Here is a 15,148-nt window from a genome sequence, read left to right as displayed (position 1 = left end):
GGCCTAGGTTCCAGACAGCGGTTGTGCAGCCCACATAGGGCTTGATTCACAAAGCGGTGCTAACCTACTTAGCACGTCTAAAGTCACCAGGGTGCTAAGTAGGTTAGCACCGGATTTCTCAATCAGATCGCTCTGTGCAGTGTGCGCGTAAAGTTTTACGCGCATAAAATTTTGCGCGCGAAAACTCGTTTAGACGTGCTAAGGGGGTTTTCACAGGCCTGCTAACAGTTAGCACCGCTTTGTGAATCAAGCAAATTGTGTCCAAAGTCCAACCGCACAACTGGGACATGGCAGTTTTCAGCCAAGACACCTCCAAAAAATTACGCAGCAATTGTGTTTTGGGTTAAATATAGGTGGTATCAGTGGCCTGTGGCACCCTGGTCTGGTGGTGGGAGCTGCACAGGCAGCAGGAGCAGGGCAATGCAGCAGCAGCAGGTGTAACGTGTGCCAGGAGCATGCCGGATGTGGCATGTGGCACTTGCCAAGTGTCACGTGGCACTTGCCAAGTGTCACATGGCACTTAGCACATGGCACTTGCCAAGTGGCACTTGGCACCTGTCACGTGGCACTTGCCAAGTGTCACATGGCACTTGGCACGTGTCACTTGCCAAGTGTCACTTGCCACTTGGAACTTGCCAAGTGTCATGTGGCACTTGGCAAGTGCCACGTGCCAAGTGCCACGTGACATGTGCCAAGTGACACTTGGCAAGTGCCACTTGGCAAGTGCCATGCGACACTTGGCAAGTGCCGAGTGACAGTCAGACAGCAGAGGAGAAGACACTAGTGCACACTAACACATTAATGAATTAACAATAGTGTAGTGATAGTGAAGGGGTTAAGCACTGAGCTTATCACTGTGTACAGCCCTTGGCCCAGCAGCACTGCAGCTGTGCAGCACACACTAACTGTCACACTATAAAAAAATCAAGCTAATTAACGATTACTATAGAGTAGTGAAGGGGTTAATCAATGAACAGCTTTAGGTATATAACTGTGTACAGGCAGCCCTTGCTAGGCCACCAGCACTGCAGCATGTCTCTCAGGAAGCATTCAGCAAGCCAGAATGATCTGTCTCATAGTGTTGTCCGGATCATGAACGATTCGGATCTTTGATCCGAATCTATTTTGTGAGTCGAACATCCGAATCATCAAAATGAGTGATTCGGATCGCAAAAGGGGGCGGGACCAGGAGCGACACGCCCCCTCTCAGCGGGGCAGCGGGGTCCTGGAAGCAGAGCAGAGATGGATCGCTCTGTTGGAGGGGACTCAGGGGAGCCAGTCTTGCAGGGACAGGTAGAGGGGACATGGGTGCCACTGCCAGATATGTGTAGAGCACACATACTGGCTATAACGTGCAGCTCATTACAGGCTGGCTGTTCCGTAGTGCTGCACAGTGATCACATTGGAAACTTTTGGCTCAGCACAGCTCAGTAACTTTGCAGGCACTGTGATTGCAGCGTAATATGATCCTCCTGCACTCTGCACTCGCTCTGAACAGCTGCACTTATCTTTGGGGAATGCTTTCTTTCACTGTGTGACGTTTACATTCAAAGTATACAGATGAACATGTAGGTGAAATACATGTAAAGCATGTGATTGCAGCATGTGGGTATTGTGTGCAAGCAAACATTTCTGCTCTCTGCTCGTCCCTCCTCCCTTCTCTGTCCACTCCCTGCCCTCTGTCCATCTTCTCCCCTTCTCTGCGTGTCCACCCCCCTCCCCTTCTCCTGTCCTGCTAGTCATTTCACCCCCGAATGCTTCCATTGTAAAATGATCCGAGATTCGGATCAAAGATTCGGATCTTTTCAATGATCCGATTCGAATCATCCGAATCATTGAAAAGATCCGAACTTCCCATCTCTACTGTCTCATCATGGCAGCCCTCCTTATTATACCAGGGGGGATGGCCAGTGTTCCTTTCTGTTCCTTTCTGTGATTGGGTGCTAGGGCTTAGGCTGGGAGGCCTCTGATTGGCTCAATGAGGTCAGGTGGGGCTGGCCAGGGTTCCCCTCTGTGATTGGTTGCTAGGGCTTCTGCTGGGTGCCCTCTGATTGGCTCCAGGACATCATCACCTTAGTTACAGTATTTCGGATCCGGATATCCGCGGATATCCGGGTCATGCATCAAACTATCCGCACATAGCTATCCGAATTTGGGCCCAACTATCTGGAATCCAGATCTGGCCGGATAGCATAAAAATGGTCGGATATCCGGGTTACCTGGATATCCGGAATCTGGATGAGCATCCCTGGATTTTAGATTGTAAGCTAGTAAGGGCAGGGTCATCCTCCTAATGTTTACTGTTTTTGTTGCAATATTTGTGCTGCCGAGACTCTGCTGTACATTTTTTGGTTGTACTGATGTTCCCCTTGTCATCTTATTGTGCTTTGTAAAGCGCTGCGGGATATGTTGGCGCTATATAAATAAATAATAATAATACTTTTAAAGGGGTTTGATTTACCGTACATTTATTTTTATAACCTCTTGTTTCTTTACAGAGCTAATGTGATGACTCCTCTTATGTTATGTGGAAGTATGAAACTCATCAACACTATGAATTGTCCCTCACTTCTAACTGCAGTCAGATAAGCTAAATTGTACCTTTAAATTTACTTTAAGTTGTCAACTTTGACCTTATTTGTTTTGTATTACCGTGGCAATTGTGATGTCATTTCCAGATGTGAAAGATATATATACATATACTTGTGTGTATTCATTTGCTAAACAGCTTGATAAAGGGTGTGGTTCACCTGAAACTGCAACTGCTGTTGTAATGCAAAAACCTTTGAGCTCAAACAAAAGAGTGTGCTGCAAGCATGCATATTATTTTTGTTATACTGTGGAGGAGGAGGGAACCTTCAAGTTGCTTTACAACCAGGGTCCTGTGGTGCTGCTGCACCCCGAGAGAGGCCCAGTGCACACCAAAAACCGCTAGCAGATCCGCAAAACGCTATGAAAAAGCAATCACAATCACGCTGTGATGCGATCGTGTTCAAAACCAATTTCCACTAATGTGATTGTGATTGATCTACTATACTCAGTATAGAGAGCTCAATTGCATCCAAGAATTATTGATGGGCGATGATTGCGCTCGGGACAAAAATCGCAACACAATTGGATCGCAATGGGAGGGCTGGCAGCCACTTGTAGCCTGCTCGCTATCTGCACACTACTCTGGGCCTGCTTGGATTACCTGAAAAGCATCATCCAGGCTGCACAGAAATGTGGGCACAGGAGCACGGTAAGTACTGTAGCTGCATTAACTGGTAAGACATATGCTTCCTGTGCAATAGGTTACCTGATGATTGCATGCAAATGCCTGAATAGTGAGTACTGTGCATTTAACACTAGCTTAACCACTTGCCGACCGCCCACAGCCCATGGGCGGCGGCAAAGTGGATGCCTTAAGGACCGCAATACGCCTTAGGGCGTTGCGTCCTTTTCCTATGCCGGGGGAGCGACCGCGTCATTGATGACGCGCGCTTCCCCCGGCAACTGGCTCCGCCCACCCGCCGTAACATCCCGCCGGCCATACGGAAGCGCCGGCGGGATGTTAACCCCGCGATCGCCGCTACAAAGTGTATAATACACTTTGTAATGTATACAAAGTGTATTATACAGGCTGCCTCCTGCCCTGGTGGTCCCAGTGTCGGAGGGACCACCAGGGCAGGCTGCAGCCACCCTAGTCTGCACCCAAACACACTGATCTGCCCCCCCCCCCCGCCCACTGATCGCCCACAGCACCCCTCAGACCCCCCCCTGCCCACCCCCCAGACCCCTGTTTGCACCCAATCACCCCCCTAATAACCCATCAATCACTCCCTGTCACTATCTATCAACGCTATTTTTTTTTTTATCTCCCCCCCTGCCCCCTGCCCCCTCCTGATCACCCCCCCACCCCTCAGATTCTCCCCAGGACCCCCCCCCCCCAGACCCCCCCCCCCTGTGTACTGTATGCATCTATCCCCCCTGATAACCTGTCAATCACCTGTCAATCACCCATCAATCACCCATCAATCACCCCCTGTCACTGCCACCCAACAATCAGCCCCTAACCTGCCCCTTGCGGGCAATCTGATCACCCACCCACACCAATAGATCGCCCGCAGATCCGACATCAGATCACCTCTCAAATCCATTGTTTACATCTATTCTCTCCTCTAAACACCCACTAATTACCCATCAATCACCCATCAATCACCCCCTATCACCACCTGTCACTTTTACCTATCAGATCAGACCCTAATCTGCCCCTTGCGGGCACCCAATCACCCGCCAACACGCTCAGATTGCCCTCTGACCCCCCCTTATCAATTCGCCAGTGCATTAATTACATCTGCTCTTCCCTGTAATAACCCACTGATCACCTGTCAATCACCTGCCAATCACCTATCACCCATCAATCACCCCCTGTCACCCCCTGTCACTGCCACCCATCAATCAGCCCCTAACCTGCCCCTTGCGGGCAATCTGATCACCCACCCACACCAATAGATCGCCCGCAGATCCGACATCAGATCACCTCCCAAATCCATTGTTTACATCTATTCTCTCCTCTAAACACCCACTAATTACCCATCAATCACCCCCTATCACCACCTGTCACTGTTACCTATCAGATCAGACCCTAATCTGCCCCTTGCGGGCACCCAATCACCCGCCCACACGCTCAGATTGCCCTCAGACCCCCCTCCCCCCCTTATCAATTTGCCAGTGCATTAATTACATCTGGTCTTCCCTGTAATAACCCACTGATCACCTGTCAATCACCTGCCAATCACCTATCACCCATCAATCACCCCCTGTCACCCCCTGTCACTGCCACCCATCAATCAGCCCCTAACCTGCCCCTTGCGGGCAATTTGATCACCCACCCACACCAATAGATCGCCCGCAGATCCGACATCAGATCACCTCCCAAATCCATTGTTTACATCTATTCTCTCCTCTAAACACCCACTAATTACCCATCAATCACCCCCTATCACCACCTGTCACTTTTATCTATCAGATCAGACCCTAATCTGCCCCTTGCGGGCACCCAATCACCCGCCAACACGCTCAGATTGCCCTCTGACCCCCCCTTATCAATTTGCCAGTGCATTAATTACATCTGTTCTTCCCTGTAATAACCCACTGATCACCTGTCAATCACCTGCCAATCACCTATCACCCATCAATCACCCCCTGTCACCCCCTGTCACTGCCACCCATCAATCAGCCTGTAACCTGCCCCTTGCGGGCAATCTGATCACCCACCCACACCAATAGATCGCCCGCAGATCCGACATCAGATCACCTCCCAAATCCATTGTTTACATCTATTCTCTCCTCTAAACACCCACTAATTACCCATCAATCACCCCCTATCACCACCTGTCACTTTTACCTATCAGATCAGACCCTAATCTGCCCCTTGCGGGCACCCAATCACCCGCCAACACGCTCAGATTGCCCTCTGACCCCCCCTTATCAATTTGCCAGTGCATTAATTACATCTGTTCTTCCCTGTAATAACCCACTGATCACCTGTCAATCACCTGCCAATCACCTATCACCCATCAATCACCCCCTGTCACCCCCTGTCACTGCCACCCATCAATCAGCCCCTAACCTGCCCCTTGCGGGCAATCTGATCACCCACCCACACCAATAGATCGCCCGCAGATCCGACATCAGATCACCTCCCAAATCCATTGTTTACATCTATTCTCTCCTCTAAACACCCACTAATTACCCATCAATCACCCCCTATCACCACCTGTCACTGTTACCTATCAGATCAGACCCTAATCTGCCCCTTGCGGGCACCCAATCACCCGCCCACACGCTCAGATTGCCCTCAGACCCCCCCTCCCCCCCTTATCAATTTGCCAGTGCATTAATTACATCTGTTCTTCCCTGTAATAACCCACTGATCACCTGTCAATCACCTGCCAATCACCTATCACCCATCAATCACCCCCTGTCACCCCCTGTCACTGCCACCCATCAATCAGCCCCTAACCTGCCCCTTGCGGGCAATCTGATCACCCACCCACACCATCCGATCGCCTGCAGACCCGCAGTCAGATCACCTCCCAAGTGCATTGCATCTGTTCTCTCCTCTAAACACCCACTAATTACCCATCAATCACCCCCTGTCACTGCTACCCATCAGATTAGACCCCCATCTGCCCCTAGGGCACCCAATCACCCGCCCACACCCTCAGACCCCAGCCCTGATCACCTCGCCATTGCATTACTTGCATCTATTCCCCCCACTAATCACACCTTGAGACACCCATCAATCACCTCCTGTCACTACCTGTCACCCCCTATCACACCTACCCATCAGATCAGGCCCTAATTTGCCCCGTGTGGGCTCCTGATCACTCGGCCAAACCCTCAGATCCCCCTCAGACCCCCTTCCGATCACCTCCCCAGTGCATTGAGTGCATCTATTTTCCCCTCTAATCACCCCCTGAGACACCCATCAATCACCTCCTGTCACCCCCCTAGCACTCCTATCCATCAGATCAGGCCCAATACAACCTGTCATCTAAAAGGCCACCCTGCTTATGACCGGTTCCACAAAATTCGGCCCCTCATAGACCACCTGTCATCAAAATTTGCAGATGCTTATACCCCTGAACAGTCATTTTGAGACATTTGGTTTCCAGACTACTCACGGTTTTGGGCCCGTAAAATGCCAGGGCGGTATAGGAACCCCACAAGTGACCCCATTTTAGAAAAAAGACACCCCAAGGTATTCTGTTAGGTGTATGACGAGTTCATAGAAGATTTTATTTTTTGTCAAAAGTTAGCGGAAATTGATTTTTATTGGGTTTTTTTCACAAAGTGTCATTTTTCACTAACTTGTGACTAAAAATAAAATCTTCGATGACCTCGCCATACACCTAATGGAATACCTTGGGGTGTCTTCTTTCTAAAATGGGGTCACTTGTGGGGTTCCTATACTGCCCTGGCATTTTAGGGGCCCTAAACCGTGAGGAGTAGTCTAGAAAACAAATGCCTCAAAATGACCTGTGAATAGGACGTTGGGCCCCTTAGCGCACCTAGGCTGCAAAAAAAGTGTCACACATGTGGTATCGCCGTACTCAGGAGAAGTAGTATAATGTGTTTTGGGGTGTATTTTTACACATACCCATGCTGGGTGGGAGAAATCTCTCTGTAAATGGACAATTGTGTGTAAAAAAAATCAAACAATTGTCATGTACAGAGATATTTCTACCACCCAGCATGGGTATGTGTAAAAATACACCACAAAACACATTATACTACTTCTCCTGAGTACGGCGGTACCACATGTGTGGCACTTTTTTACACCCTAAGTGCGCTAAGGGGCCCAAAGTCCAATGAGTACCTTTAGGATTTCACAGGTCATTTTGCGACATTTAGTTTCAAGACTACTCCTCGCGGTTTAGGGCCCCTAAAATGCCAGGGCAGTATAGGAACCCCACAAATGACCCCATTCTAGAAAGGAGACACCCAAAGGTATTCCGTTAGGAGTATGGTGAGTTCATAGAAGATTTTATTTTTTGTCACAAGTTAGCGGAATATGACACTTTGTGAAGAAAAACAATTCAAATCAATTTCCGCTAACTTGTGGCAAAAAATAAAATCTTCTATGAACTCACCATACTCCTAACGGAATACCTTGGGGTGTCTTCTTTGTAAAATGGGGTCATTAGTGGGGTTCCTATACTGCCCTGGCATTTTAGGGGCCCTAAACCGTGAGGAGTAGTCTTGAAACAAAAATGACCTGTGAAATCCTAAAGGTACTCATTGGACTTTGGGCCCTTTAGCGCAGTTAGGGTGCAAAAAAGTGCCACACATGTGGTATTGCCGTACTCGGGAGAAGTAGTATAATGTGTTTTGGGGTGTATTTTTACACATACCCATGCTGGGTGGGAGAAATACCTCTGTAAATGACAATCTTTTGATTTTTTTACACACAATTGTCCATTTACAGAGTTATTTCTCCCACCCAGCATGGGTATGTGTAAAAATACACCCCAAAACACATTGTACTACTTCTCCCGAGTACGGCGATACCACATGTGTGGCACTTTTTTGCACCCTAACTGCGCTAAAGGGCCCAAAGTCCAATGAGTACCTTTAGGATTTCACAGGTCATTTTGCGGAATTTGATTTCCAGACTACTCCTCATGGTTTAGGGCCCCTAAAATGCCAGGGCAGTATAGGAACCCCACAAATGACCCCATTTTAGAAAGAAGACACCCAAAGGTATTCCGTTAGGAGTATGGTGAGTTCATAGAAGTTTTTATTTTTTTGTCACAAGTTAGCGGAAATTGATTTTAATTGTTTTTTTTTCACAAAGTGTCATGTTCCGCTAACTTGTGACAAAAAATAAAATCTTCTATGAACTCACCATACTCCTAACGGAATACCTTGGGGTGTCTTCTTTCTAAAATGGGGTCATTTGTGGGGTTCCTATAATGCCCTGGCATTTTAGGGGCCCTAAACCATGAGGAGTAGTCTTGAAACCAAATGTCGCAAAATGACCTGTGAAATCCTAAAGGTACTCATTGGACTTTGGGCCCTTTAGCGCAGTTAGGGTGCAAAAAAGTGCCACACATGTGGTATCGCCGTACTCAGGAGAAGTAGTATAATGTGTTTTGTGGTGTATTTTTACACATACCCATGCTGGGTGGGAGAAATAACTCTGTAAATGGACAATTGTGTGTAAAAAAAATGAAAACATTGTCATTTACAGAGATATTTCTCCCACCCAGCATGGGTATGTGTAAAAATACACCCCAAAACACATTATAGTACTTCTACTGAGTATGGCAATACCACATGTGTGGCACTTTTTTGCAGCCTAACTGAGCTAAGGGGTCCAAATTCCAATGAGCACCTTTAGGCTTTACAGGGGTGCTTACAATTTAGCACCCCCAAAATGTCAGGACAGTAAACACACCCCACAAATGACCCCATTTTGGAAAGTAGACACTTCAAGGTATTCAGAGAGGGGCATGGTGAGTCCGTGGCAGATTTCATTTTTTTTTGTCGCAAGTTAGCAGAAATGGAAACTTTTTTTTTTTTTTGTCATTAAGTGTCATTTTCCGCTTACTTGTGACAAAAAATAATATCTTCTATGAACTCACTATGCCTCTCAGTGAATACTTTGGGATGTCTTCTTTCCAAAATGGGGTCATTTGGGGGGTATTTATACTATCCTGGAATTCTAGCCCCTCATGAAACATGACAGGGGGTCAGAAAAGTCATAGATGCTTGAAAATGGGAAAATTCACTTTTTGCACCATAGTTTGTAAACGCTATAACTTTTACCCAAACCAATAAATATACACTGAATGGGTTTTTTTTAATCAAAAACATGTTTGTCCACATTTTTCGCGCTGCATGTATACAGAAATTTTACTTTATTTGAAAAATGTCAGCACAGAAAGTTAAAAAAAACATTTTTTTGCCAAAATTCATGTCTTTTTTGATGAATATAATAAAAAGTAAAAATCGCAGGAGCAATCAAATAGCACCAAAAGAAAGCTTTATTAGTGACAAGAAAAGGAGCCAAAATTCATTTAGGTGGTAGGTTGTATGAGCGAGCAATAAACCGTGAAAGCTGCAGTGGTCTGAATGGGGAAAAAGTGCCTGGTCCTTAAGGGGTAGAAAGACTGTGGTCCTCAAGTGGTTAAAGGGACTCCGAGCAGTGCAGAAACTATGGAAAGATGTATATCATTTTAAAGCTCTCTTTCTCCTCTTTCCAATGATATATAAACCATCGCCCTACGCCTTTTAGTTTTCGTTATTTTCGCGATTGAAATTGCCGCGACCGCGATTTCAATCGCGAAAATAAAGAAAACTAAAAGGCGTAGAGCGACGATTTAGGTGTCACCAGAAAGAGGAGAAAGAGAGCTTTAAAATGATATCCATCTTTCCATAGTTACTTGTATTACACAGGACAACACTTTCCCCAGTGTCAGCAGCTCCATTCAGCAGAAAAAGTCGGCCTGTGTAATACAATGTAACTATGGAAAGATGGATATCATTTTAAAGCTCTCTTTCTCCTCTTTCTGGCAACTAATAGACGTTCAAACATACAGTTGTTTGATCAGTCATTAAATCTAGTCCATTGTGCTATCCAGTCCATGATCAAGTTGGTTAAACGATATGTAAATTAGGATATCAGCCGCTTTGTTGGTCAGTGTGTACAGGACGCTTGAACAACTTATTTGCACTTTAAGTCGTTCAAACGACCAGTTTAAATGCCAATCAAGCATAAAGTTGGATGTGAGTACGCACCTTCAGACACTGTCTGTGATCACTTGCTGAAACATTGAAAAGAGCAAATGACTCCCAATTATTAGAGGGCTACTTATGTCACTGTTACTTATATCACTGACTCACACCTTCTTCCCTGTCCACACCCCAAGAAAGTTACACCACCACTTATGTTCATCCAGAAAAGCGATTCAAATGTGATTTTGCAGTGATCCTATATTTAGCATTGAAGCGCAATCACTCAAAAAATGGTGCAGGACCTGTGATTGTAATTTAGACAAATCACAATTGCTGGAGTGGATTCAACTCCATCCACTTTAATTAATGTAACGCTTTTAGGGATCTCCGGTGGATTTTCCCTTTGAGATAACATAGAGTGACCAGATTTCTGTAGGCTCAACCTGGGACGGGGGGAATTTGGGGGGGGAGGGGGGCGGCGAAAAATAGGGGGGCGCGCCGAAAAATTTGGTGTCTGCAGCGCGTGTGAAAAATGGGCGTGGTCATGACATTCTATGGGCGGAGCTAACGTAATGATGCAACAGCGAGGCATAAGAAAGCAGTGTTTACGCCGTGATGTGGTCAAACGTGGATTCACATCATAGGTGTGCAGAAACTGTGTGATGCTATTTAATAGTATGCCATAACCCCAAAGCAGCAAACACAGCCAACTATGACCATTAAATAATAAATGCAGCAACAGTTACCCCAGACACCACAAAATAAACGCAATGGGCAACATTTCAGCACAAAATAAACGCATTGCGGGCAACATTTCAGCAGAAAATAAACGCATTGCGGGCAACATTTCAGCATAAAATAAACGCAATGGGGGCAAACATGTCAGTACAAAATAAACGCAATGGGGGCAAACATGTCAGTACAAAATGAACGCACTGCGGGCAAACATGTCAGTACAAAATAAACGCACTGCGGGCAAACATGTCAGTACAAAATAAACGCACTGCGGGCAAACATGTCAGTACAAGATAAACGCACTGCGGGCAAACATGTCAGTACAAAATGAACACAATTTGGGCAAACATGTCCGTACAAAATAAACGCACTGCGGGCAAACATGTCAGTACAAGATAAACGCACTGCGGGCAAACATGTCAGTACAAGATAAACGCACTGCGGGCAAACATGTCAGTACAAGATAAACGCACTGCGGGCAAAAATGTCAGTACAAGATAAACGCACTGCGGGCAAACATGTCATTACAAGATAAACGCACTGCGGGCAAACATGTCAGTACAAGATAAACGCACTGCGGGCAAACATGTCAGTACAAGATAAACGCACTGCGGGCAAACATGTCAGTACAAGATAAACGCACTGCGGGCAAACATGTCAGTACAAAATGAACACAATTTGGGCAAACATGTCCGTACAAAATAAACGCACTGCGGGCAAACATGTCAGTACAAGATAAACGCACTGCGGGCAAACATGTCAGTACAAGATAAACGCACTGCGGGCAAACATGTCATTACAAGATAAACGCACTGCGGGCAAACATGTCAGTACAAGATAAACGCACTGCGGGTAAACATGTCAGTACAAGATAAACGCACTGCAGGCAAACATGTCAGTACAAGATAAACGCACTGCGGGCAAACATGTCATTACAAGATAAACGCACTGCGGGCAAACATGTCAGTAGAAGATAAACGCACTGCGGGCAAACATGTCAGTACAAGATAAACGCACTGCGGGCAAACATGTCAGTACAAGATAAACGCACTGCGGGCAAACATGTCAGTACAAGATAAACGCACTGCGGGCAAACATGTCAGTACAAGATAAACGCACTGCGGGCAAACATGTCAGTACAAGATAAACGCACTGCGGGCAAACACTTCACCTGCAAGAAAAAGCATTTACTCACCTGGCAGAAGACGTCCCCTCACGCAGCCGGCCTCTGGTGCCTCAGGTGCAGCTCCCCCTGGCCTGGACGATCTTCAATCTCCCGCTCAGCCTCTCACAGGCAGAGCAGGGCTACGGCAAGATGGCGTCCGGAGGCGGAGCCCTGTACTGGAGACAAATAGTCTCCAATACAGGGCTCCGCCTCCGGACGCCATCTTGCCGTAGCCCTGCTCTGCCTATGCCTGCCGGAGGAGGACAATGCAGGCTGGAGCGGGGCTGTGGGGAATGAACTAGCGCAGCGTCTAGTAGACGCTGCGGCTAGTTCATTGTACGGTGGCCAGAGTCCCGAGGCCGGGACGTCCCGCTGCTAAAAGCGGGACGTTTCCCGGGACCTCATGCAGCCTGGGACAGCGCCCCCCGAAGGCGGGACGCGTCCCGGGTAAAGCGGGACGTATGGTCACCGTAGATAACATGATTTCTAGAAATTAAGTTTCTAGCTGTTGGTGTCTTTGTGGACAGTGTTTCTAGGTGTAGGAAGATTTCTGTCCCTAGTGTAGGTATGCTTGTCATAGAGAGAAGCTGGGAGGTTATTTTCACCACACCCTGTACAGGAATCTGAGACTCCCTCTAGTTTCTGCACTTCTCAGACTTTCACTCTCATTTCTCTCCTCTGCTGTCAGGAATGGCGTCTGCTGATCTGAGGAAGGAGCTGGACTGTTCCATCTGTCTGACCATTTATACAGATCCTGTGACCCTGAGATGTGGACACAACTTCTGCCGGCTCTGTATAGATCAGGTGTTGGATACACAGGAGGGGGCTGGAGTTTATTCCTGTCCTGAATGCAGAGAAGAGTTTCAGGAACGGCCGGCACTGCAGAGGAACATAACATTGTGTAACATTGTGAAGAGTTTCCGCTCTGCTCAGCCAGATCAGGAAGAGACTGGAGTCTTCTGTACTTACTGTATTCACTCTCCTGTACCGGCTGTTATGTCCTGTCTACTGTGTGAAGCTTCTCTGTGTGACAATCACCTGAGAGTCCACAGCAAGTCACCAGAACACGTCTTGTGTGACCCCACCACTTCCCTGGAGAACAGTAAATGCTCCGTCCATAGAGAACTGTATAAATATTACTGCACTGTGGACTCTGCCTGTATCTGTGTGTCCTGCAGTTTGGCTGGAGACCACCAGGGACACAAGGTGGAGATGCTGGATGAGGCCTCTGAGAAGAAGAAACAGATACTAAGAAATGATCTGCAGGAACTGATCACTAAGACAGAGGAGACTGAGAAAGAAGTCCAGAGTCTGCAGGAGAACAAAAGAAAAGTCCATGAAAAGTCATCTGGTGTAACAGAGAGAGTCACTGTCCTGTTTAGAGACCTCAGGAGACAGCTGGACGACCTGGAGAAGAGAGTCCTGAGAGAGGTTTCCAGGCAGGAGGAGCAGCTTTCTCTGGCATTGGCTGATTTCATTCAGCAGCTGGAAATAAAGAAGGCCGAGCTGTCCAGGAAGATGTGTCACATTGAGGAGCTGTGTAACATGACTGACCCACTGACTGTCTTACAGGAATCACACACAGGTGACTTGTGTGACACTGAGGAGGGGGATAAGGAGGACAGAGAGAGACATGATGGGCGGGATCTGGATGTGGCTCTCATCTCACACACATTATACACAGGGTTATCTGATATAATAGCCGGGGTAACTGGAGGCTGCACCATACAGGAAGCTGCAGACATATTACTGGATATAAACACAGCTAATAATTATCTACTTATATCAGATGACATGAAAATTGTATCCAGGTCAGATATCAGCCAGAATCGCCCACAAACTCCAGAGAGATTTCAGACATACCCTCAGGTGATAAGCAGACAGAGTTTCTCCTCAGGGCGACATTACTGGGAAGTGGATGTCAGTAAATCAGAGAGGTGCTATGTAGGAATGTGTTACCCCAGTATAGCCAGGAGAGGAGATCAGTCAGTGATTGGAGGTAATAACAAGTCCTGGTGTTTGCGCAGGTATTATAATCAGTGGGAAGCGGTACATGACAGTAAAGGTATCCTGTTACCTGGGAATGTCTCCAGTAATAGAGTCAGGATATATCTGGATTATGAGGCCGGGCGGCTGTCCTTTTATGATCTGTGTGTCCCGATCAGACTCCTCCACACCTTCACTGCCACCTTTACTGAGCCCCTCCATGCTGCATTATGTGTAGGAAAAGGTTCTATAAAGATATGTGGGAAGAGAAGCAACCAGGAGATGTGAGATGGGTTGCTAAAGTAAACTGTATTAATTAATACTGCTGCATTAACCCCCCTGGCAGTATGGTTATTTACGGATTTTAGGGCCTTTTCAGAAACTAAAATCAGGAAAAAATCATGCTGCCAGAATGCCTGCAGCAGCTTCAGCACTTACTCACCTCCCTGGGATCCAGCGCTGCAATTTTCCCTCCGTCCTCCGGGTGGCGCTATAACCCTGTAGTGAGATCGCCTACGGTGATCTCACCAGAGGGATTCAGAGCCTCTGAAGACAGCAAGAAGAATGGCTGCTGGTATCTGGATTCCCTAGGAGGTGAGTAAAAATGCGCACCATTGCTCTGTATTGAGCTCCCAGCGGCTAACCCGTGCGTAGCTCGCAGTTACCGCCAGGGAGGTTAAAAATATAATGCTGCATAGCAACCAGAATACCAGGCGATCTGACAATTTGAGGGGAGGGGGAGCTTTTGACCAGCTCTTTTATTTCTGTCTGCGAGCCAGGGCTGGATTTGTCCTTTTTACCTCCCAATGCCAAGTGTTACCAGCCGCCCTCATTCCAACAGCATCAACCAATACCCCCCCTCCCCCATCAGTATAGGTAGCCAGATGCATCTCCTTCCTTCCCTATAGGTAGCCAGGAGCTTCAACCCCCCACCCCCTTATATGTAGCCAGATACTTCTTCCCCCTCCCTCCCCAATAGTTAGACAGATGCATACCCGCCTCCTATACCCCCCCCCCCCCCCCGCCATATAGGTA

At 47.3% G+C, this 15,148-nt stretch overlaps 1 protein-coding gene across 1 annotated transcript; it reads left to right on the top strand.

The window, feature by feature from the left end:
• Positions 1 to 3,173: 3,173 nt before the first annotated feature.
• LOC137517894 (E3 ubiquitin/ISG15 ligase TRIM25-like) lies at positions 3,174 to 14,580 on the top strand. Its single transcript, XM_068234969.1, has 2 exons — positions 3,174 to 3,241; positions 12,816 to 14,580. Exons 1-2 carry the CDS (start codon positions 3,223 to 3,225, stop codon positions 14,399 to 14,401), a joined length of 1,605 nt encoding a protein of 534 aa, XP_068091070.1. The 5' UTR covers positions 3,174 to 3,222; the 3' UTR covers positions 14,402 to 14,580.
• The last annotated feature ends 568 nt before the right edge of the window (positions 14,581 to 15,148 follow it).

This window comes from Hyperolius riggenbachi, chromosome 5 (assembly GCF_040937935.1).
Source record: "Hyperolius riggenbachi isolate aHypRig1 chromosome 5, aHypRig1.pri, whole genome shotgun sequence".
Lineage (NCBI taxonomy): Eukaryota > Metazoa > Chordata > Amphibia > Anura > Hyperoliidae > Hyperolius > Hyperolius riggenbachi.
Note: the sequence above shows the minus strand (reverse complement) of the source record. Positions and strands in the feature narration are given on the sequence as shown.